The 23,294-nt window shown below is 55.4% G+C and overlaps 3 protein-coding genes and 1 non-coding gene across 5 annotated transcripts; 3 read left to right on the forward strand and 1 right to left on the reverse strand.

The window, feature by feature from the left end:
* The first annotated feature begins 225 nt into the window (after nucleotides 1-225).
* Nucleotides 226-7,875, forward strand: SLC18A1 (solute carrier family 18 member A1). Its single transcript, XM_030463926.1, has 15 exons — nucleotides 226-334; nucleotides 545-881; nucleotides 1,426-1,484; nucleotides 1,722-1,805; nucleotides 1,919-2,011; nucleotides 2,292-2,381; nucleotides 3,193-3,236; nucleotides 3,371-3,431; nucleotides 3,551-3,646; nucleotides 5,173-5,251; nucleotides 5,379-5,430; nucleotides 5,646-5,709; nucleotides 5,800-5,919; nucleotides 6,646-6,779; nucleotides 7,733-7,875. Exons 1-15 carry the CDS (start codon nucleotides 226-228, stop codon nucleotides 7,853-7,855), a joined length of 1,545 nt encoding a protein of 514 aa, XP_030319786.1. The 3' UTR covers nucleotides 7,856-7,875.
* Nucleotides 7,876-12,545: 4,670 nt separating this feature from the next.
* On the forward strand, nucleotides 12,546-17,547 carry MAK16 (MAK16 homolog). The gene is made up of 10 exons (XM_030463957.1): nucleotides 12,546-12,606; nucleotides 13,450-13,499; nucleotides 13,659-13,768; nucleotides 14,715-14,779; nucleotides 14,878-15,029; nucleotides 15,892-15,946; nucleotides 16,032-16,106; nucleotides 16,391-16,498; nucleotides 16,735-16,791; nucleotides 17,036-17,547. The coding sequence occupies exons 1-10, from the start codon at nucleotides 12,592-12,594 to the stop codon at nucleotides 17,222-17,224; spliced, it is 876 nt and encodes a 291-aa protein (XP_030319817.1). The 5' UTR covers nucleotides 12,546-12,591; the 3' UTR covers nucleotides 17,225-17,547.
* Nucleotides 17,548-17,628: 81 nt separating this feature from the next.
* TTI2 (TELO2 interacting protein 2) lies at nucleotides 17,629-22,540 on the reverse strand. 2 transcript variants are annotated; one of them, XM_030463955.1, is made up of 7 exons: nucleotides 21,585-22,540; nucleotides 20,722-20,908; nucleotides 19,721-19,813; nucleotides 18,951-19,135; nucleotides 18,727-18,870; nucleotides 17,955-18,117; nucleotides 17,629-17,764 (listed from the first exon to the last, which is right to left on the reverse strand). In XM_030463955.1, exons 1-7 carry the CDS (start codon nucleotides 22,226-22,228, stop codon nucleotides 17,684-17,686), a joined length of 1,497 nt encoding a protein of 498 aa, XP_030319815.1. In that variant the 5' UTR covers nucleotides 22,229-22,540; the 3' UTR covers nucleotides 17,629-17,683. The 2 variants fall into 2 exon arrangements, with proteins under 2 accessions (XP_030319815.1, XP_030319814.1); XM_030463954.1 differs by having other exon boundaries at nucleotides 18,727-18,873; nucleotides 21,585-22,384.
* A 137-nt stretch (nucleotides 22,541-22,677) lies between these two features.
* LOC115599567 lies at nucleotides 22,678-22,777 on the forward strand. Its single transcript, XR_003988499.1, has one exon. It is a non-coding gene; the product is annotated as a small nucleolar RNA U13 (small nucleolar RNA).
* Nucleotides 22,778-23,294: the final 517 nt, after the last annotated feature.

The raw sequence follows: 23,294 nt of genomic DNA on the forward strand, positions 1-23,294 counted from the left end.
GAGTTTGAGCCTTCTCCATCTGGAATTCTAAACACAAACCTGATCAATCCATGGTTCTGGAGAGCAAGCTGGAATTCCCAGCTCCCTGGGGAGAGCACCCAGGACATCAGGAGACTTCAGGAGTTTCCATGGGAAATGTAACCCAGAGTGTTTTCTTTAAAGGCTGTTGGAGCCCTTCATCCCTGAAGAGGAGGAGGAGGAAGGCAGTGCTCCAGGTTCTGGACCATGCCAGCAGGAGGCAGCTGGGTGGCAGCGGGTCGGGCATCCCGAGGGCTGGTGCTGGTGGTGGTGTTTGTAGCCCTGCTGCTGGACAACATGCTGCTGACAGTCGTGGGTACTGTGCCCAGCTCTCCCTCTGCCCTTTCGGTGCCACCTCGGGTCCCTTGCTGGCTGACAGTGGGGTCCTTGGGCAGGGAGAGCCCTGGGGAAGGGCTGTGGGCAGGGAGCTCCCAGTTTACCCATGTATAACCAGCACTAGGTACTTGTAAAGACAGAAAATGGAATAAAATCACTAAATTCATCCCTCCCTTGGCTTTTCTTCCAGTGCCCATCATCCCCTCCTTCCTTTACACAACAGAATACGAAGGTGCCAACAGCTCTGTTGCCCCATCCTGGACTGAGACAACTCCTCCAGCTCCTCTTCCTTCCTCCTATTTTGACACCACCACGGGGAATGTCCCAGGCACCACCCAGGGCTTGGGGAAGAGGACAGAGAGCAGCCCCCCCCCACAAAACCCCCCTGGCATCCCCCCAGCTCCCAGCTCCTGCCTGCAGGGTGAGGAATTCCTTGCCAATGAAAACGTCCGTGTGGGGCTGCTCTTTGCCTCCAAGGCTCTCGTGCAGCTGGGGGTCAACCCAGCCGTGGGGTTCCTGACCAACAGGTAGGGCAGGGATTTGGGGTCTGTGGTGGGGTGGAACCCCTCAGCTCACACAGTGCCCACCAGCTGGGCAGGGAAGGTTTGGGCTGCACAACTGCAGGAACCCAGGGGTAAAATCCCAAGAGGATATATGCATCAAATATACATATATATTATAAATAGATCTCAAATATATCATTATAAATATATAAACATGGATTCTACCTTTTCTAAAAGCCTACAAAGGGCTTGCTAAGTTTGTATTACAACAGAATCCTCGTCCCTCAAGTACAGACAAATGCTGCTGAACACCAGGAACCACCAGACAAAGATTCCCACCTCACTGGGGTATCCCATTCTTGGCCAGCTGTACCTCTTTCTCCTCCAGGGACACAGGATGCTCCCTCCAGCAGCACTCACAGCCACAGCCAGACATTCAGGAGGTGTTCACCATTCCCCAGGGATGGGTGCTAGGGCTGGGCATCAAAACCAGACCTCATCCTGGAGTGAGGAATCCTCACTGAGATGCTGCCTGGTTTGGTGTTTTGTTTTGTTTTTTCCTTTCCAGGATAGGCTACCACATCCCCATGTTCCTCGGATTCTCCATCATGTTCCTCTCCACACTCAGTGAGTATTTCCCTGCCCTCTGCCCCTCTCCCCAGCAGCACTGGGGGGAAACACTTGGGGACAGCAAAGTCCCAGTGCAGGAGAGCAGAGGAACTGGGCCAAGAAATTGGTGACAAAAAAGGGATGAGTGGTCCCCAGAACCCTCCAGCACCCAAACTGGTGCCGGCTGAGGCTGCTGCCTCTCTCTGCAGGGTTCCTGCTCCATCCTGATGCTTCCTCTCTCCTTCCCCCCCCCAGTGTTTGCTTTCTCAGGCACCTACACCTTGCTGTTCATCGCCCGAGCCCTCCAAGGCATTGGCTCCTCCTTCTCATCAGTCGCAGGTAAAATTGGCTCCAATTAACATCTCAGCCCAGCAGATGAACCCCCCAAAAGGCTTTGGCAGCTTCAGAGAGGTGGCACCACCCAGCATCACGGGGCATCTCTCTGCTCCCAGGCCTGGGGATGCTGGCCAGCGTCTACACCGACGACTTCGAGAGGGGCAACGCCATGGGGATTGCTCTGGGAGGTTTGGCCCTGGGTGTGCTGAGTAAGGAAAGCTCCTTCCCAAGCCAGCCCACACCCCCAGCATCTCCAGAGCTTTGGTGGCCACCACCACCCTGCAGCTTCCACCCTCCTGCCCCTTTCCCTGCAGCATCCCGCGGGTGCTGTGTGTCCGTTCTCCTCCTCCTCCCTCCTTCCCTCCCTCTCCCGTGGGACCCAACACCTTCCCACCACCCTCCCCCCAGCACCCAGCAGGGTTTGGGAGCAGAGCAGGAGGGCAGGAGGCAGGCAGAGGGTTGGTGTGTGACTTGGTCCTTCCCTTCCAGTCGGGGCCCCCTTTGGGAGTGTGATGTACGAGTTCGTGGGGAAAGCTGCTCCTTTCCTGGTCCTGGCATTCCTTGCTCTGCTGGATGGAGGTGAGAAGTCAAAGAATTTAATCCAAACACCTCCAAAAAAACCCTAAAAAACCCCCAAAACCCTAACAAGCCAAAAAAAAGCTGTAAAGACAGACATTTCAGGGAGAATCTCACAAGGAACAGCACAAGGAACGCCAGCAGCACAGCTTGGGCTGTTATCCCTAAATCAGTTGTTTTCTACCAGCAGATGATTGACAGAGCAAGACAGTGAGGATTAGTCCCTCATTACTTAATAAACCCCGTGATTGCTTTAATGGCATAAACAGCACATCAAACAAAGCTCCCTGAACTGTGAGTTCTTGCCACAAGGCACACTTGTCTGCAGCCAGCACAAACACTGCTCCTTGTTCTTTCTCCCAAAGCTGAAATTCAGGTTTTGGCCCTGAGAGCCTTTGGAGCTTAACAGTAAAGTTACAGAGAGCAGAAATGTGCATTTGGAAGTGAGAAGTCTTGAGCTAATTCAATTACAGCCACTCTCATCATCTTTGCCTGGGTGTCATGCAAGGCATCCTTAATTCCAAGCTTTTGGGAAGTGAAACGAAGGCCCCATAGAGCTGAAACTTCCTTTTCTTATCCTCTCCTTTCCCACCTCTCATTCCTGGCTGGGGCTCAGACAAAACACTCCTCACCCAGCCCATCCTCAGGGAATTCTGCTGCTCCCTCCCTGGGGAGCAGGGCTGGCACCCACCTCTCCCTCTGCCCACGGCATCCCCAGGGGCAGCTCCTGCATCCTGAAGGAAAAGCAGAGGGAAGTGCAGGCTGGGCTCTGCTGTCCCAGGCACTGACCTCACAGCAGGGTTTTCCTTCCCAGCTTTGCAGCTCTGCATCCTGCAGCCCTCCAGGATCTCCCCAGAGGTGAGTACAGACCTGGGGGCACCCATGGGTGGGCGCCAGGTGGTGGGAATGAGGCTGAGGGTGGTCTACATCACCACATGGGATGTACCACAAGGCTCTTGGCTGGTGTCACCCCCCACTTTGTCACCCCACAGAGCACCCAAGGGACACCCATGTCCACCCTCCTGCGAGACCCCTACATCCTGGTGGCTGCAGGTATAGGGTGTGTGGGGGGGTCAGAGCCTCTTTGTGCACCCCCAGCTCAGTCCTGCCTGCTGGAAGGGGCAGCAGAAGGTGGCTTAAATCTCATCTTTGCTCCTTTTTCTCCCCATCAGGTGCTCTCTGCTTCTCCAACATGGGGGTGGCCATGCTGGAGCCCACTTTGCCCATCTGGATGATGCGAACCATGTGCTCCCCAAACTGGCAGCTGGGTGAGTGTTGTGATTTCAGGCTGGATTGGAATAATCCTGCTAAAAAAGAGAAAAAAACACCAGAGATATCCTCACCCACCCAGAGAGAGCCATCCCAGGCTGTGTGCTGCTCCAGTTTCAGCTGGAAATGTCCTTGGGGTAGCCACAAAGTTTGCTTTTCTCTATTATTGAAACAATGGTATGGAATCAGGTTCCTCACAAGAGCAATAAGAGAGGAGGAAAGGCTGTTCCATGGAAGGGAAGGCTGTCAAATCCCAGTTTCTGCAGGGCAGATACTGGTGTCGTGCTGGGCTGGAATGGTGGCAGCCAGATGGGTTTTCCAGAGGCAGCTCTGAGAAAAAAAAAAAACAAAACAAGGTCATTGAGAGAGTCCCAGGAAGGACAGGATGGTACCTGCTAATTACCAGCTGCCTAGAAAATGTGATATGGAGATAAGATTGTGCTTGCTAGAAAAATAAAAACCTAATTGTTATCAAACCCAACTGGCTGAGGATTCACCCAGGGGGGTGCTCCGGGCTACACTTAGGTCCCAAATTGAATTAAGTGGGAACAGGAGGGTTGAGAGAGCTCCTAATCCAGTTATTCTCTGGTCAGACAGGAGCATCCATCCTGCTCAGAGCTGCTGATCCTGCTGAGGAGCAGATGATGGAGCAGGGATGGGTACAGCAGCATCCCACGGATGCTGGCAGAGCACAAACCTCACACCTGAGGCTGCCCCAACACCACTGGGCTCAAGGGGAACCTCTGAGTTCCCTTAGCAGGACCCAGAGGCCTGAAGGCATCACAGAAAATCCCAGAGATCTCTGCTAAATTTTCAGGTGCAGATTTCAGAGCAGGCTGGATTTAGAGACAGTCCTCTCATGAGCTATGGCAAACCCAAGGGTCTTCTTTATTTGTGTGCTTTGGGTTGCCCACTCCCAGATTTCTGGCAAAAAAACAAGTCCAGAAAAGCTTGGACAAAACCTGGAGGATTATCTGTGCTTTGTAGCTGTTAAAGAGAGGAGAGGAAATGAAACACGAGTCAGTGGGTTTCAATAAGGAAGTTGTCTTAGGGAAATGGAGCTGATCAATTTTATTTGAAGTTGGCAGGAGAGTATATTAAAAATAAACAAGGGGCAAATCAGCCAACAGTACAAATATTTGATGGGGAAGATCCCTGAGCATTTTAGCCAAGGTTATTTGGGTAAAAACAAAAGGGAAAAAGGCGAAAGGGGGAAGAGACAAGAGAGAAGGAGGAGCTTATTAAAGCTGTGAGGACAAAACGTTCTAGATTTACCTTCTGGTGGTCTCACAGATCTTGTGGGTGAATCACTGCCCCTCCACGTGCCTCAGTTTCCCCTCACCAATAGCAAACACATTTCCTATGCTTCCTTCTGCCTTCCCAGGGGGACCCTCACCCTTCCCCAGGGCACAGAGCTCCCCTTGACTTGAGAGTTCTTCAGATGAGAGGGGCATCAGTGGGGGGAACATTTCTGCCAATCCCCTGGGGTCTGACACCCTCTTTTTTCCCCTTTTTTCCCCCCCAGGGGTGGCATTCCTGCCTGCCAGTGTATCCTACCTGGTTGGCACCAACCTCTTTGGGATCCTGGCTCACAAGATGGGACGGTAAGTGGCAGGGAGAGAGATTTCAGCTCAAGCCAGCCCAGTCCTGTGCTTCCAGCAGGGATTTCCAGTCCTGGTGCTGAGCACCCTGGGGGACATCTGCCCTCTGCTCACAGTGGCCTCGTTGCAGGTGGCTCTGCTCCCTGGTTGGCATGGCCATGGTGGGCATCAGCCTGCTCTGTGTAAGTAGCACAGACACCCAGCAGCTCCGTGCTGGGATGGTTGTGTTGGTGTCACAGATTTACATCCCAGCAAGGTCCCCCTGACCTCACCTCTCTCTCCCCTCTCTCTCTTTTCCTCTCCAAGGTCCCCCTGACCTCACCTCTCTGTCCTCTCTTTCTCTTTTCCCTCTCCAAGGTCTTCCTGACCTCACCTCTCTCTCTTTTCCCTCTCCAAGGTGCCTCTGGCCAGAAATATTTACGGGTTGATCGGGCCAAACGGGGGGCTTGGCTTTGCCATAGGTAAGGTGTTGGTGTTGGGCTGGGCAACCCAGCTCCCCTGCTGCTCTGGGAGAGGGCAGTGGGTGCTCAGGACCCTCTTGCCCGGGGCAGGCATGGTGGACTCCTCAATGATGCCCATCATGGGGCACCTCGTGGACCTTCGCCACAGCTCCGTCTACGGCAACGTCTACGCCATCGCTGATGTTGCCTTCTGCATGGGCTTTGCCATTGGTATGGAGCAGCTCCTACTCATGGGATGTACTCAGGGTGTATCTCCTCCTCAGGGGATGTACTCACAGGGTTCCTGGCTCCCTTTCCTCTCCTCACTCCAAGCACCAGGCAGGGAAGCTGCAGCTCCAACCCCACAAATCCACATAACCCTTTGAAACCCCTCAGCTCAGGAAGGAGCTTGAGGTGCTGGAGCAGGTGCAGAGAAGAGCAAGGAGGCTGTGAAGGGATCCAGCAGAATTGCTGTGAGGAAGGGCTGAGGGAGCTGGGGGTGTTGAGGCTGGAGAAGAGGAGGCTCAGGGGAGACCTCATCACTCTCTGCAACTCCCTGAAAGGAGGTTGGAGCCAGGGGGGGGTTGGGCTCTTTTCCCAGGCAACTCTCAGCAAGACAAGAGGGCAGGGTCTCAAGTTGTGCCAGGGGAGGTTTAGGTTGGAGATGAGAAAGAATTTCTTTCTGGAGAGGGTGATCAGGCATTGGAATGGGCTGCCCAGGGAAGGAGTGGATTCTCCGTGTCTGGAGATCTTTCCAAAGAGCCTGGATGTGGCACTGAGTGCCATGGGCTGGGAACCACGGGGGGAGTGGAGCAAGGGTTGGACTTGATGATCTCTGAGGTCCCTCCCAACCCAGCCCCATTCTAGGATTCTATGAAACGGGAAAGGCACCTTCTGCTCCCTCTCATTTGAGCCTTTTTTGTTTTGTTTTTTTTATTTTAATTTTTAAACTCACAGGCCCATCCACAGGTGGCCTGATTGTACGAGCCATTGGCTTTCCCTGGCTCGTGGTCATCATTGGGGTTCTCAACATTGCTTATGCTCCACTCTGCTGGTTCCTGCGCAGCCCTCCTGCTGCAGGGGAGAAGATGGTGAGTCTGGGGGCACTGCCTTTGCTTCAAGTACAAGATAAAAACCAAGAGACTTGGGGGGGGGGAGGAAATAAGAATAAATCTGCCAGGGATTGTGTCTTCCCTCTTGCACTCTGCTCTGCCATAAAAAAAACCCAAAACTCAGAGAGCAAAACCAGGCAAGTTGAGCTCCCAACTTGTGCTCCCTGGACTCAAGCTGTGACTGCTTGGGCTTCCTCTAAAATATGAACATGAATATAATCATTCTGAACATGAGCCAGCAGTGTGCCCAGGTGGCCAAGAAGGCCAATGGCATCCTGGGCTGGCTCAGGAAGAGCATGGCCAGCAGGTCCAGGGAAGGGATTCTGCCCCTGTGCTCAGCTCTGGGGAGGCCACAGCTTGAGTCCTGTGTCCAGTTCTGGGCCCCTCAGCTCAGGAAGTTCAGGAAGGAGCTTGAGGTGCTGGAGCAGGTGCAGAGAAGAGCAAGGAGGCTGTGAAGGGATCCAGCAGAATTGCTGTGAGGAAGGGCTGAGGGAGCTGGGGGTGTTGAGGCTGGAGAAGAGGAGGCTCAGGGGAGACCTCATCACTCTCTGCAACTCCCTGAAAGGAGGTTGGAGCCAGGGGGGGGTTGGGCTCTTTTCCCAGGCAACTCTCAGCAAGACAAGAGGGCAGGGTCTCAAGTTGTGCCAGGGGAGGTTTAGGTTGGAGATGAGAAAGAATTTCTTTCTGGAGAGGGTGATCAGGCATTGGAATGGGCTGCCCAGGGAAGGAGTGGATTCTCCGTGTCTGGAGATCTTTCCAAAGAGCCTGGATGTGGCACTGAGTGCCATGGGCTGGGAACCACGGGGGGAGTGGATCAAGGGTTGGACTTGATGAGCTCTGAGGTCCCTTCCAACCCAGCCCATTCTAGGGTTCTATGATTCTATGAAAGCCCCAATGTCACTAAGGCAGGATTTCTTCTTTCCTTTACCCAGGCAATCCTGAACCAGGACTGCCCCCTGCAAACCCAAACCTCCCTCACTCAGCCCCCCAAGAAAACCCCACACCTATTCCCCCTCTCGGATGAGAGTGATGTGGAGGCAGAAAACATGGAATAACAACTACCAGGACACTGGCCCAGCTCTGAAGCCAAGAAGCTGTTTCCAGAAGAGGGATGCACCTGATCCCAGCCTCCCCCAAGACTTGCAGACACGGGGGGGGGGTGTGGGTTTTATCACTGACCTCAGCTTTGCAGCAGGGAGCAGAGAAAGAGGAGCTGGAGGCTCTGTCCATTTAGTTAAATCACTTGTTTGCTGTGGGACTTCCAGGCAAGTTGCCCAAGATCATCTATAAAAAAAAAATTATAAATAAAGAAATAAAATAAAGGTTAATATTAAAAATTTAAATAAAAAAGCCTTAATGGAGCTGGGGAAACCACATAACCTGTCCTGCAGGACAATGTTGTCCCAGGCCATGCAGAGTGGGCAGATGTTGACATCTCTCTCAAGTGATGTCTTCAAGGAAAGAGTTTTTGGGTTTTTTTATGAAAGAAAAGCACTGGAGAAAACAGAAATTAAATCAGCAGCATCAGCTTCAGGAGATTTCTATCTACAGAATTCTGCTGTCATCCCTTGTGTCACCCTCCCTGTGAGGGTTAAGGCCAGCCAAAGGTTTCAGTGGCCACTCTTTGCATTTGGTTGCCAGTCCCGACCCTTCGGACTTTCGGGACCCCATTCAGCGATCCGGGGAAACGGCGGCTTCGGGCTGGGAGATTCAAGGTTGGTGGTAAAACGCAACCCCGTAGGCCGACTGGTGGTGGTGCTGTGGGTAGGGTAGATTCTCAGCAGTCCTTCCCAGTCCCTCCCAGTACACTCCCAGTCCCCTCCCAATGCCTCCCAGTCCCTCCCAGTCTCCTCCCATTTCCCTCCCGATCCCTCCCAGTCGCCTCCCAGTACTCCAAGTCCCCTCCCAGTTCTTCCCAGTCCCTCCCAATCCCCTCCCAGTCCCTCCCAGTTCCTCCTAGTCCCCTCCCAATCTCTTCCCAGTTTATCCCAGTCCCCTATCAGTCGCTCCCAGTCTCCTCACAGTCCCTCCCAGTCCCTCCCACTCCCTCCCTCTCCCTCCCAGTTCCTCCCAGTCCCTCCCTCTCCCCCCAGTCCTCCAGTCCTCCAATCCCTCCCATCCCCCCAGTCCTCCCAGTCCCTCCCAGTCCCTCCCAGTCCTCCCAATCCCCTCCCAGTCCCCTCCCAGTCCTTCCCAGTCCTTCCCAGTCCCATCCCAGTCCCTTCAACTTCCCTCCCAGTCCCCTCTCAGTCCCATTCCAGTCCCTCTCAATCCCCTCTCACTTTCCCAGTTCTTACCAAGTCCCTCCCAATCCCCCCCCAGTCCCTCCCAATCCCCCCCAGTCCATCCCAGTCCCTCCCAATCCCCTCCCAGTCCATCCCAATCCCCTCCCAATCCCCTCCCAGTCCCTCCCATAGTGAAATGAGGCAACCAGGTGCCACTGATTGCCAGGGAGTGAGCATGAGCTTGTGTCAAGCCCACCTGTGACCCTTCGGACTTTGGGGACCCCATTCAGCAATCCGGGCAAACGGCCACTTCGGGCTGGGAGATTCAAGGTTTGTGGTAAAACACAAACCCGTAGGCCGACTGCTGGTGGTGCTGTTTACATCCTGCTGCTGGCTGCCCCCACCAGCCAGTAAATTAATTCATTTCATTGAAAAATCCCAAGAAATTCCAGTGGAAATAAAGCTGGAAGGAGTTCCAGCCTCTGAGGCTCAGCCAACAAAGATCCCTTGTGATTCCCAGAGGCTCGTAGGGGATTTTGGAATTCCCTGGCTCTCAGCTGGGATGGTGGCAGGAGCTGGGTTTGTGCTCCCAGCCCCTCCCCACCAGCTCTGCTGTAAATTGATTTAATTGCTCCTTGGCAATTTCCTGGCCCTGGGTTTAGAAAGAGAAGCAGCTGCACTCCTCACAATAGTTATGGAGTAAAATGGTCTGGGAAAGCATGGGAAAAGAGGGAGAAGTAACAGAGGCACCAAATTAGTGATGTATCGGTGAAAAAATCTCATTTTCCCCAGCAAAACCTGAAACCTATCACTTTTTACAGAAACTGGTGGCAGTTTGGATAAAGTCATTGCTGTTCTTAGCTGGGGAAGGTGCAGCCATCCCAGAAAAAGTGTAGATGAAAGAGACCTGGGGGTCCTGGTAGACAAGAGGATGACCATGAGCCAGCAATGTGCCCTTGTGGCCAAGAAGGCCAATGGCATCCTGGGGTGCATTAGAAAGGGTGTGGTTAGTAGGTCAAGAGAGGTTCTCCTCCCCCTCTATTCTGCATTGGTGAGGCCGCACCTGGAGTATTGTGTCCAGTTCTGGGCCCCTCAGTTCAAGAAGGACAGGGAAGTGCTTGAAAGAGTCCAGCGCAGAGCTACTAAGATGATGAAGGGAGTGGAACATCTCCCTTCTGAGGAAAGGCTGAGGGAGCTGGGTCTCTTTAGTTTGGAGAAAAGGAGACTGAGGGGTGACCTCATCAATGTTGTCAAATATGTAAGGGGTGAGTGTCAGGGAGATGGAGTTAGGCTCTTCTCAGTGGTGACCAGTGATAGGACAAGGGGTAATGGGTGTAAATTGGAGCACAGGAGGTTCAAGTTGAATATTCGGAAAAATGTTTTTCCTGTAAGGGTGACAGAGCCCTGGAACAGGCTGCCCAGGGGGGTCGTGGAGTCTCCTTCACTGGAGACATTCAAAACCCGCCTGGACACGTTCCTATGCGATGTACTCTAGGTGGCCCTGCTCTGGCAGGAGGGGTTGGACTAGATGATCTTTCGAGGTCCCTTCCAACCCCAAGGATTCTGTGATTCTATGATTCTGTGAAAAAGAGAGGATGGAGAGCTGGGAGCTCCATGCAGCTGGGAATTATTGAGAAGAACAATTCCTCCCCATTTGGGACCTCCTGGCTCATTACCAAGGCCCCTAAATGGCTTTTGTCAGGCAGCCCCATCCCCCCCCGTGCCCTCTGCTTGGGCACACCCAAGATGAAATCCTATTTTTTAGGCTGAGTAATGCCAAACCTCTTCTCCAAAGCTGTTTAGTTTTGCCTTCCACCTGCTTTGCCAAGAAGAAAAGGGAAAAACGTGTTTGTTTGGTTGCTTGCTGTCCTGGTTTGGGCCAGGATAAAGGTGATTTTCTGTCTTGTACTTCTGCTTTTAGCTCAGCCTCTTGTAAGTAGTTGCACTTGCTGAAATGAACAGCAAGTTCCTCAGACAGTGTGTGCTTCTAGGACTGATAACACTTGATGTTTAGAGTTACTGCTAGAGACTGGTGTGCAGAGCCAAGGACACTGCTCAGCTCTGAGGGAAACATTTTACCCTCCAGGAGGATAAAGAGGTCCCACCTGAGCCCTGCTTTGGGGAGGAACAGACAAGAGAGATGCCAGAACTGACCAAACAGAGGATTCCATCCCATACACGTCACACTCAGTATAAATTTGGGGGATCACGAGGGTCAAGCCAGACTTCTAGATTTCTGGATTTCCAGATTTCCTGATTTCCTGCTTCCCTTCCTTCACCCAGCATCCTGGGAGGATTCCATCCCTTCCTCTGCCTGTGCTCCTGATCCATCCCAGCCCATATCTGTGTGTTCCTGCCTCCAGTTCCCAACTGCTCCTGACCCCAGGATTCCAGCCTGGACTTTCCCAGAGCTGCCCTGCAGCCTCGGTGGTGCTTACCCCTTACTCCTTACCCCTCCTCAAGCCTCCCTAATTAATAAATTAGTCTAATTAACAGCTCAGCTTTCCTCATTAATAAATCACCCAGAGCTGGAGATCCCCTGCTCTGAGGTTGGGGGCTTTGCAGCCAACACTTGAGTTTTTAACCCAACCTGATGGAAAAACTCTCATCTCATTGGCCCTGCTCTCACTCCTGTTTCTCCCCCCATCACTCCAGTTTCTTCCCACTCTGGTTTCTCCCCACTCTCACTCTGGTTTTTCCCCCGCTCTCACTCCGGTTTGTCCCCGCTTTTACTCCAGTTTCTCCCCGCTTTCACTCTATTTTTTTCCCTACTCTCACTCCGTTTTTTTCCCCCGCTTTCACTCCAGTTTCCCCCCCCCCCCTCCAGTTTCTCTCCGCTTTCTCCCCCGCTCTCATTCCAGTTTGTCCCCCCTCTCACTCCAGTTTCTCCCTCCTCTCACTCCGCTTTCTCCCCCCCTCTCACTCCGCTTTCTCCCCCCCCTCACTCCGCTTTCTCCCCCCTCTCACTCCGCTTTCTCCCCCCCTCTCACTCCGCTTTCTCCCCCCCTCTCACTCCGCTTTCTCCCCCCTCTCACTCCGCTTTCTCCCCCCCCTCACTCCGCTTTCTCCCCCCCCTCACTCCGCTTTCTCCCCTCCTCTCACTCCGCTTTCTCTCCCCCTCTCACTCCGCTTTCTCCCCTCCTCTCACTCCAGTTTCTCCCCCCTCTCACTCCGCTTTCTCCCCCCCTCTCACTCCGCTTTCTCTCCGCTCTCACTCCGCTTTCTCCCCCCCTCTCACTCCGCTTTCTCCCCCCCTCACTCCGCTTTCTCCCCCCCTCTCACTCCGCTTTCTCCCCTCCTCTCACTCCAGTTTCTCACCCCTCTCACTCCGCTTTCTCCCCTCCTCTCACTCCAGTTTCTCCCCCCTCTCACTCCGCTTTCTCCCCCCTCTCACTCCGCTTTCTCCCCCCCTCTCACTCCGCTTTCTCTCCGCTCTCACTCCGGTTTTTCCCGCGCCTCCGGACGCGTTGCCATGGTAACACCGCCCCTCTCCCAACTCTCGCGAGAGCGGCCTAGGCCCCGCCCCTTCCGGTCATGGCGCCGCTGTAGCCGCCCGCACCGCCACCATGCACTCGGACGATGTGAGCCCGAGGGACCCCCCGCACCCAGCACCTCCCGGGGGTCCCGGTCCCCAGAGCCGGGGGGGGGGGGGATGCGGGTGGCTCCGTGCGGTCCCTGCGCCTTTTGTCCCTTGGGGGTGCGGGGAGGGGAATCCCCAGCCCGGGGCGGGGCGGGGAGGGGGGCAGGGGCGGTGTGTGACATCGTGTGACATCGTGTGACACTGTGTGACATCGTGTGACATCGTGTGTGACAGTGTGTGACATCGTGTGACATCGTGTGACAGTGTGTGACATCGTGTGACATCGTGTGACATCGTGTGTGACATCGTGTGACATCGTGTGACAGTGTGTGACATCGTGTGACATCGTGTGTGACATCGTGTGACAGTGTGTGACAGTGTGTGACAGTGTGTGACATCATGTGACAGTGTGTGACATCGTGTGACAGTGTGTGACAGTGTGTGACATCATGTGACAGTGTGTGACAGTGTGTGACATCGTGTGACACCGTGTGACATCGTGGGACACTGTGTGACGACACTGTGTGACCTCGTGTGACATCGTGTGACATCATGTGACATCGTGTGACATTGACAGTGTGTGACACTGTGTGACATCGTGTGATATCGTGTGACACTGTGTGGCTCTGTGTGACATTGTGGGACACTGTGTGACATCGTGTGACACTTTATGACATTGTATGACACCATGTGACATCATGTGACAGTGTGTGACATTGTATGACACTGTGTGGCATTGTATGACATCATGTGACATTGTATGATGTAGTGTGACACCGTGTGACACCATGTGATCCCGTGTGACACTGTGTGACCCTGTCTGACCCGCTGTTTGTGCTGGCAGGTTGTGTGGGGCATGCTGGGGAACAGACAGTTCTGCTCCTACAAGATAACGTGAGTGGGGTTTTGGGGTTTTGGGGGGGATGGGACAGCTTTGGATGCCCCTGATGTGTCCCCACCCCCTCCATCCCTGTGGCACCGGGTGTGGGGGTGTCAGAGGAGGGGGTGGGGGTGGGGGTGCTGCCCCAGGGCTCTCATTCCTCTCGTTTCCAGGACAAAAACCCAGAATTTCTGCCGCAATGAGTACAACCTCAGCGGGCTCTGCAACCGCTCCTCCTGCCCCCTGGCCAACAGCCAGTATGCAACAGTCAGGGAGGAGAAAGGTGAGAGTGGGGAGGGGGCAAACGTGGAATGCACCCCCCGGGGACACCATCAGCCTCACCTCCCTCTCCTTCCCTCCCTCTTCTCCCCTTCCTCTCTCCTCCCTTTCTCCTCTCCTCCCTCCCCTCCCCTTCCCTCTTCTCCCCACCCCTTTCCTTTCCTTTCCTTTCCTTTCCTTTCCTTTCCTTTCCTTTCCTTTCCTCTCCTTTCCTCTCCTTTCCTTTCCTCTCCTTTCCTCTCCTCTCCTTTCCTCTCCTTTCCTCTCCTTTCCTCTCCTTTCCTCTCCTTTCCTCTCCTTTCCTTTCCTTTCCTTTCCTTTCCTTTCCTTTCCTTTCCTTTCCTTTCCTTTCCTTTCCTTTCCTTTCCTTTCCTTTCCTTTCCTTTCCTTTCCTTTCCTTTCCTTTCCTTTCCTTTCCTTTCCCTTCCGCTCTCTTCTCCTCTTTCTTATTCTTCCTTTCTTTCCCTTTCCCCTCCCTTCCTCTCCTCCTCTCCCTCTATCTCCTTTCTCCTCACCACCCTCTCTCCTTTCCTCCCCTCTTTTCCCCACCCTTTCCTCCTCTCCCTCTCTCCTCCCTCTCCCCCTTCCTCTTTTCTTTCCTCCCTTTCTTCTCCCCACTTCCCTCCCCTCCCTCTCCTCCTCCATTCCCCTCCCTTTCCCTCCCTCTCCCCTCTATCTCTCCTCCCTCTCCCCTCCCTTCCCCTTCCTTCCCCACCCTCTCCCCTCCCTCCCTTCTCTCCCCTCCTCCCCTCACCCTCTCCCTTCTCTCCTCCTCTCTTCCCCTCACCCTCTCCCCTCTCCCTCCTCTCCTCCTCACCCTCTCCCCTCTCCCCCCCAGCCTCTCCCCTCTCTTCCTCACCCTCTCCCCTCCCCACCCTCTCCCCTCCCCCCCCAGCCTCTCCCCTCTCCTCCCTCTCCCCTCTCCTCCTCACCCTCTCCCCTCTCCCCAGGTCGTTGTTATCTCTACCTCAAGACCATCGAGCGCGCTCCCTTTCCGCGCCGCCTCTGGGAGCGGGTGAGTTCCTGGGCACAGGGACTGAGGGGACACAGACCCGGGACCCCTCTTTGTCACCTCCCTGTCACTCCCCCCTTCCCTTTTTTTCCTTCCCCCAGGTCCTGCTGCACAAGAACTACGAGAAAGCCCTGGAGCAGATCGATGAGAACCTCATCTATTGGCCCCGCTTCATCCGCCACAAGTGCAAGCAGAGGTTCACCAAGATCACCCAGTACCTCATCCGGATCAGGAAGCTGACACTCCGGAGGCAGTGAGTGACCCAGCTCCATGCCAGGCCCTTCCTTTGCCTCCAACAACCCCTCCCTGCACAGCACCCTGCACCACCCACCTCACTTTCCTTTCCTTTGCCTGACCTGGAAAACTGACCTGGACAAAGGGGTTGAACCTCTGCGTGGGGTCTGAGTGGGTGATGTGGGTGGTTGTGAGGGGTGTGAACAGTGCCCCTCAGGTGGTTGTGATGGAACAGTCAATAGGAAGGGATTCCCCCCACTCTGCCCTGCTCTGGTGAGACCCCACCTGGTTCTGGGTCCATTTCTGGAGCTCCTGTTACAAGAAAGGGATGGAGAGTGGCCAGAGAAGGGACAGGAGGGTGATCAGAGGGCTGGAGCAGCTCTGCTGTGGGGATAGACTGAGAGATTTGGGGTTTTTCAGTCTGGAGAGGAGAAGGCTCTGAGGAGAGCTCATTGTGACCTCCCGGTGTCTGCAGGGGCTACAGGAAAGCTGGGGAGGGACTTTTCAGGGTGTCAGGGAGTGATGGGACATGGGGGAATGGATTCAAATTAGAGGAGGGAAGATTTAGATTAGATGTTATGAAGTTCCTCCCCAGGAGGGTGGTGAGACCCTGGCACAGGTTGCCAGGCAAGTTTTTAAGGTTCTCTGGAAGTTTTTAAGGAGCTGATCTGGTGGGAGGTGTCCCTGCCCATGGCAGGGGGGTTGGAACGGGGTGAGCTTAAGGGTCCCTTCCAACCCTGACAATTCTGTGACAACTGCTGCTGGAGGCTGCCAGGCACTGACTGACACCTCCTGTTCTGACTGACACCCTCTGTTCTGATTGACACCCTCTGTTCTGACTGACACCCTCTGTTCTGACTGACACCTCCTGTTCCTGGCAGGAGGAAACTCGTTCCCTTACGCAGGAAGATTGAAAGGCGAGAGAAGAGAAGAGAGGTGAGGGGATCCTGTTGTGTGCTCTGCCCCCTGTGCCACCTCTCCCTCCAGCTCCTGACACAGCTCCTCTTTGCTCTCTCCTCAGGAAAAAGCCCTGATTGCTGCCCAGCTGGATAATGCCATCGAGAAGGAATTACTGGAAAGGCTGAAGCAGGATACAGTAAGGATCAGTGCCATGGAGCTGCTCCCACTGCCCCTGTCCTGCTGGGGAGGGGGATGGGGGTTGCTATGAAGAGAGGAACATCCCCCCTGCAGGAGGGGACAACTGATCCCTGCCCTTCCTGAGGGGTTTTATAACAGGCTGGAGAACTTCCCAAACCAGAGCCCCTCATGTTTGGCCCAGTGTGCTTCAGAAGGGGCAGCTTCTGGGCTTTAGGTGCCACCAACAGCTGCCTTCCTCCTGTGGCTTCAGACAAAAATCCCCATTTTCTTTTTTTTTTTCAGTATGGAGACATCTACAACTTCCCTATCCATGCCTTTGACAAAGCTCTGCAGCAGCAAGAGGCAGACAGTGAGAGTGAGTCTGAGAAGGAAGAGGAAGAGGAGGAGGAGGTAATGTCAGGCACAGCACCTCGGGCTGATCCTTCCCTGACCTGGGGCACCCCCTGATTCCAGCCCTGGGCAGTGTAGTTTTGGGTGGGAAAAAGAGATCAGGAGAAGTGTCTGTGTGTGTCTGTCTGTCTGTCTGTCTGTCTGTCTGTAAGGGGAGCCTGGGCAGCTCTTCCCCAGGAGTGTCTCTGGTGCTCAGCATCCATGTGGGAGCTGCTCCTGGATTTTATTTCTTGCAGGACGTGGATAAAAGGGAGTTTGTGGAAGCAGATGACAGCGACCTCAGTGACTTTGAGGTAGGTGAAGCCCCAGGTAGGAAGTGTGAGAGTAACTTCCACCCTGGTGGGGTCTGGTGGTGGGAGAACAGCCAGTGGGAAGACAAGGATACAGTCAGACTGAGGCGTGTTCAGTACCCCCCAGCTCCTTGGGATAGACAGCTGGGAGCCAGGAATAAGGAAATGGAATTGGAGCCAGGAGATGACTGTGCAGAAAGAGGAGGTTTAGTTACCCTGCCTGGTCTGATGTCACTCTTGTTCCCAGGACATGGACAAGCTGGAGACGAGCAGTGAAGAGGAGCAGGAAGAGGAGACAGAAGTAGAGAAGGAAATCTCTCACTCCAAATCCAAGGGGAAAACTCCCCTGAAAGGAGCAGCCAGAAGAAAACGTCCCCACATTGAAATAGAGTATGAGGCAGAAACAGAGCCAGCTGCCAAAACAAAAGGAGTTTGACTCCTCCCTCACCCCCCTTCTGAAGGGACTGACACAGCTCCACATCTCCCCCTGCACCTCCTCCCACCTTTCCCCTCTTTCTGGGGATCCTCCCAAAATGACTCTTTTTATTTTTTTTTCCAATATTCTCACTAATAATTTTCTTTAAGAAAAGAAGGGTTTCTGTCCCAACCCCCAGGCAAAACGTTGTGAGTTTGTACAACTGCAGGGAGCAGAGTTTGGAGAGACACAACTGCCCTGAGCTACAGCCCCCCCAAAGCTCAGCTCAGACTGGGGAGCAACCTGGACTTGGGGGGGGGCTGAACTCAGCTCTTCTAAAGCTGGAGAAGCCTGGGGGGGCACACAGGGGTCTCTTGTTTGGGGGAAGAGTGGGGCTAACAGGGGCAGGATGAGACAGACAAGAATTTTTAAATAAATAGCAAAAGTTTACTGGGCAGAAGGGGGCTGAGCTCCCACCCCTCAGGTGTTTTCCTGCACTTTCCTGAGGCATTCCTGCACTCGGGGCTCCTCACAGCTGCTGTACACCCCTTCCAGCAGCACCTGAAACAAAAAAAACCATTTTTTTTTCCCCTGGCCCACTCAGAGCTGTGGTGTTACCAGCCCAGAGCCATCAGTTGGGAGAGAGCAGCACAGCAGATGCCTGGAGACAGGCAGCAAGTCAATTAATTCCTAATTTGGGTGGGAATTGATGGTTTCACAAGCAGTGCTGGGCTCAGGGTCCCCAGCTCACCTTCACCTGCCCTCCAGAGCACTGATCCAGCAGGATGAGACACTGGGTGGCTCCTTGGAGCAAAGAGGTTTTTACCAGCTCAGGTGTTGGACCTTGGTCAGTGTGGACATCCCAGATCAGCTTCAGGAGGGCTTTGAGGAGCACGGGGAGCCTGCAGGGCATCCTGCCAAGGGAAACATCAACTCAGCTTTTATCTAAACCCCTTTTTTTTAATTTTTTTTTTTTTTTTTTTTGGCTAGCCAGGAGAAAGCACAGCTCCAAGGCACCCCAGGTAGAGTTTGGCAGCTGCCACCTCGGGTGTGGCCACCAAGAGGGGGGGACACAGCCCCTGAACCAGAGGGAACCTCCAGAGGGGACCAGGAACAGCCTCAGGCTCCCTGGGCATTCCCAGCACAGCCCTGGGAAGTTTCCAGCCAAACTTCCAGCAGGGGAAGGGGGAAAGGAGAGGGGGGAAAAGAAAGGAGAGGGGGAAAAGAAAGGAGAGGGGGAAAAGAAAGGAGAGGGGGGAAAAGAAAGGAGAGGGGGGAAAAAAGGAGAGGGGGAAAGAAAGGAGGGGGGAAAGAAAGGAGAGGGGGAAAAGAAAGGAGAGGGGGGAAAGAAAGGAGAGGGGGAAAGAAAGGAGAGGGGGGAAAAGGAGAGGGGGGGAAAGGGGAAAAGGAGAGGGTTATCCCTGACTTTTGGGGAGGTTTTTCAGCAAGGATGATCCAGTGATTCCTCCCCTCTAACTGCCCAGAGCTCTGACAGGGGCAGCACCCAGGCTCCCTGCACTCACCTGGGCCAGGCATGTTCTATGGTGCTCTGCAGTGTCTGCAGGATTCCCAGCCTGGCTTCCTCCTCGGGGCCATCCCAGACTTCCAGATATCCCAGGATAACTCTCTCCATCCTCTTCAGGTGCCGTGCTACCTGGATCCCAAGCCTGCTGAGAGGAGGGACAGCAGATCTTAGGAGGGAGACCCCCAGAGTAAGGGGGGTCAGGGCTGTGCTGGGTGCTCCCACCTCTGCACAAAGGCAGGCAGGGTCCTGGCATACACCCTGCGCAGTGCCAGGAGGTGCTCAGCCTCCATGTGGGTCAGAACCAGGTGCAGAACCTCGTGGCAGGAAGCACTGGGGCTGCTCTGCTTCTGCAGCCTCTGGGCTCTCTCCAGGACAGGCAGCAAATCCAGCAGGCACAGCAGGACTGCCTGGGGGGGACAAGAGAGCTGGGGAGCTTCTCTCCAAACCAGAACCAATCTCCAATCCCCTGGATCAGAACCACCCTCCAATCCCCTGACCCAAACTTCCTCCAATCTCCTGAACCAGAACCCCCTGGATCAGAATCACCCTCCAGCCCCCTGACCCAAACCTTCTCCAATCCCCTGGATCAGAACCCCCTCCAACCCCCTCACCCAAACCCCTCCAGCCCCTGACCCAAACCCTCTCCCATCTCCTGAACCAGAACCCCCTCCAACCCCCTGGATCAGAACCAAGCTCCAACACCCTGAACCAGAACCCCCCCCAACCCCCTGGATCAGAACCCAAGCTCCAACACCCTGAACCAGAACCCCCTCCAGCCCCCTGGACCAGACCCAACTCCTGCTCCTGTCACCAGCTCCCCAGCAAGGCAGCCACATGCAGGGGTGTAACCAACTGAGTTAGTCTCCTGGTTATGGGTTAGCAGGACTAGTTAACAGCCTGACTGGAGAGGAAAGAGGTTCCACCTCGTCCTGCCTGAAGCTGGGTATCCCTGGTGGGGCTGAGAGGCAGAACCAGAGGTTCTGGTGTCCTACCTGGATCAGGGGAGGTTCCCTGGTGTAGAGGTGGTTGTAGAGAGCATGGAACACAACCTGGGCTCTGTTGAACTGGCACAGCTCAGCTGCTGGCTGCAGGGAGAGGAGAGGGGAAGGGGAGAGGGGAAGGGGGGAGAGGGGAGGGGGAGAGGGAACGGGGGAGTCAGGGCGAAGGGGGGAGAGGGTGAAGGGGAGAGGGAAGGGGGAGAAGGGGAAGGGGGGGGGGGGAGAGGGGAAGGGGAGAGGAAGGGGGGAAGAGGGAAGGGGAGAAGGGGAAGGGGGGGAGAGGGGAAGGGGAGGGGAGGGGGAGAGGGGAAGGGGGAAGAGGGAAAGGGGGGAGAGGGAAAGGGGGGAGAGGGAAAGGGGGGAGAGGGGAAGGGGGGAGAGGGGAAGGGGCGGAGAGGGGAGGGGGGAGAGGGGAAGGGGGGAGAGGGAAGGGGGGAGGAGGGGGAGGGGAAGGGAGAGGAGGGGAGAGGGGAAGGGGGAGAGGGGAAGGGGAGAGGGGAAGGGGGGAGGGGAAGGGGGAGAGGGGAAGGGGAGAGGGGAAGGGGGAGAGGGAAGGGGGAGAGGGAAGGGGGAGAGGGAGGGGGAGAGGGAAGGGGGAGAGGGGAGGGAGAGTGTTATCCCTGAGCATCCCCCCAGCAGCCTCTGGACCTGACCAAGAGAAAACCTCAGGGCTGATCTGACCATCCCTGAGAAAAAAAAAGTGGGAGGAGGTGCCCTGACAACTGCAGGAGCCCCACTGCCCCAGTTCCACTGCTCTGATCTCAAAATCCTGCTCTGAAAACCTTTGTCAGGCCAGGAAGTGGTGGGCTGAGGCCAAAATGCAGCAAAACATCCCCTGCTTTGGGGTGAAAAAGTGTGGGAACCACAGAGGGGCAGAGTGGAGGCTGGGACAGAACTTCTGGGTTCACAACAGAACCAGGATTTACAAATCAGGAATCCTGACAGGAATCCATCCCCCCCCTTCCTTCAAGGGACCCAATTCCCCCCTTTCTCACCACGTTGAGGATGATGTGATGCAGGCACTGCACACCCAGGAGTTTGTTCTCCTCCTGGTAGTCATCTGAGATGAGGAGTGAGGGGGGGAGCACAGACTCCAGGTGAGAGCTGAGCCAGGGCCTGGTGACCTGAGGCAGTGTCCAGGAGAAGACAAACTTTGAGGCTGGGTTACACTTCCAGGTGTCTCTGGAAACACAGCCACAAGCTCAGGGAACACTGGGATCATTCCCAGACAACAGGAACCTCTGCCTGATTCCCTCCCTCCCTTTTTTTTTTCCCCTTTCTGGTGAATTTGCTCCCAGCCCCATATTTATCCCCCAGGGTCTTACAGAGCCTGAATGAGGGCAACTGGGCTGGTGAAGGGATCCAGCAGAATTGCTGTGAGGAAGGGCTGAGGGAGCTGGGGGTGTTGAGGCTGGAGAAGAGGAGGCTCAGGGGAGACCTCATCACTCTCTGTAACTCCCTGAAAGGAGGTTGGAGCCAGGGGGGGGTTGGGCTCTTTTCCCAGGCAACTCTCAGCAAGACAAGAGGGCAGGGTCTCAAGTTGTGCCAGGGGAGGTTTAGGTTGGAGATGAGAAAGAATTTCTTTCTGGAGAGGGTGATCAGGCATTGGAATGGGCTGCCCAGGGAAGGAGTGGATTCTCCGTGTCTGGAGATCTTTCCAAAGAGCCTGGATGTGGCACTGAGTGCCATGGGCTGGGAACCACGGGGGGAGTGGATCAAGGGTTGGACTTGATGAGCTCTGAGGTCCCTTCCAACCCAGCCCATTCTGTGGTTCTATGAACTCCCAGCTTCCCAGAAGTTCCCAGGATTTCCAGCAGGTGGATTTCCAACCACACCTCCCTCTCCCCCATCCACTCACTTGCTCAGCTCCCGTTTCAGGATCCTCATCACTGCTCCAAATCCTCCTTCCTCACCTTCCTTCTGCCCCCGCAGGAATTCAGCCACCGTCCCACACCCTGCAGCCCGAACCAGCAGCACCAGCACCTCCTCTGCCACCGACTGGGACCTCCTGCTCGTCCAGGGCCTCTCCACAACGTGCGTGGCAGCAAAGATGTAAACGTGTCCCCCCACGCGGGACAGGACGGGACCCACCACGCCGGGACCCAGGGATTCCTCAGCCTTGGCAGCTTCCAGCTTCCCCAGGAGGTGCAGGAAAACCCCTCCGACCTCTGCTGCTCTCTCAGCTGTGGCAGTGTAGGCGCTGTCCCTGCCGGGGGGATCCCCAGCACCCCACTCCTGCCTCGGGGGGGCTGCGTGGCCACTCAGCTCAGCCGCCAGCTCGCCCAGCGCTGCGGGGCTCAGCCCCCCCAGGAGCTCCCGGGGCTCCACAGCCTCCACCAGGGCACTCAGCTCCCTGAGCTCCTCGCTGGCACCGCCGGCTCCCTGGGCAAGGACTTTCCGGAGCTGGAGGAGAATTTCCTGGCCCGGCAGAACCGGGGGGGAGGGGGAAGGCGGTTCCGAACCCTCCGGACTCCGGGCCCGCGCTGCACCGCTGAGCTCCATCACCTTCCCGCGCACCCAAGGGCGGCTTCCTACTCCCGCAGGAAAACCTCCCGCGGCGTTAAAACCTTTCTAAACTCCCGCACGTTCTCCCCTTGGAGGCAGCAGCGCTCTGTGGGCAAACCCCCCCCCAGCAGCCGCACCTCGGGCGCCGCCATTTGCCGCGAAGCCCAGCAGTGCCGCAAAACCCCCTGCTTACCGTGAAGCGCCGAGAAGGGGGCGTGGCACCGCGTGAATAAATTAGCATGCGTAATGAGCAGCGGGATTGCGAGGAAGGAGCGGCGGTGCGGGGCAGGGAAAGCGAGGAGGAGGCCGCAGGTGCGGAGGCTGCTTGGTGCGGGAGATTGGGCAGCGGGACACGGGGGGAGTGGCGGGGAGCGGCCGCGTCTCGCCCTGAGCTAGGGGTGAGGAGCGGGGCGGTGGGAGGAGGCGCTGGGAGCGGCTTCTGTTTGATCCTTCCGGTTCAGCGCGAATGATGAATGGGAGTGGCACGCGGCTGCGTGACGTGTGCGCCCTGACGTTACGACGTGGCACACATGGACCCATCTGAGCGCCGGGGGTGACGTCACTGCTGACGTCACTACTTGTCATTGAAGTGTCTAAACAACAGAGCGGATTTGGGGCAGTTATGTGGATTTAGAGGTGGTTTTTGGGGCGAATTCCGGCGGTTTGGGGGTCATGAAAGTCCCCGAGCAGCCCCGGCTCAGCCCGCCCCGGGATTTGTCCGTTGAATCCAAGCTGTGCAGGAAATGGATCAGAACCCCCGGAGCGTGGGGACTGCTACAAGAATCCTCGGTGCGGCAAAGGGGGAGAGGGGCTCGGTTTCCCACGGGGGAAACCACCCCCCCGCGTGACAGTGGGATCGGAACAAGAGGGAGGTAACAAAAACCACAACAAAACAACGGATTTAAAAAATAAAAAACACCACACACAAAAAAACAAATGAAAAAGGACAAGAAAACCTAAATAAATAAAAAAAAAAACTCAAGAAACAAAACAAAGAGAAAAAAACAACAAAAAACCAAAAAACCCCAACAAAAATAAAAACAAAAAACTGAACAAAAGCAGC

The sequence above is a fragment of the Calypte anna genome, chromosome 22 (genome assembly GCF_003957555.1).
Source record: "Calypte anna isolate BGI_N300 chromosome 22, bCalAnn1_v1.p, whole genome shotgun sequence".
NCBI lineage: Eukaryota > Metazoa > Chordata > Aves > Apodiformes > Trochilidae > Calypte > Calypte anna.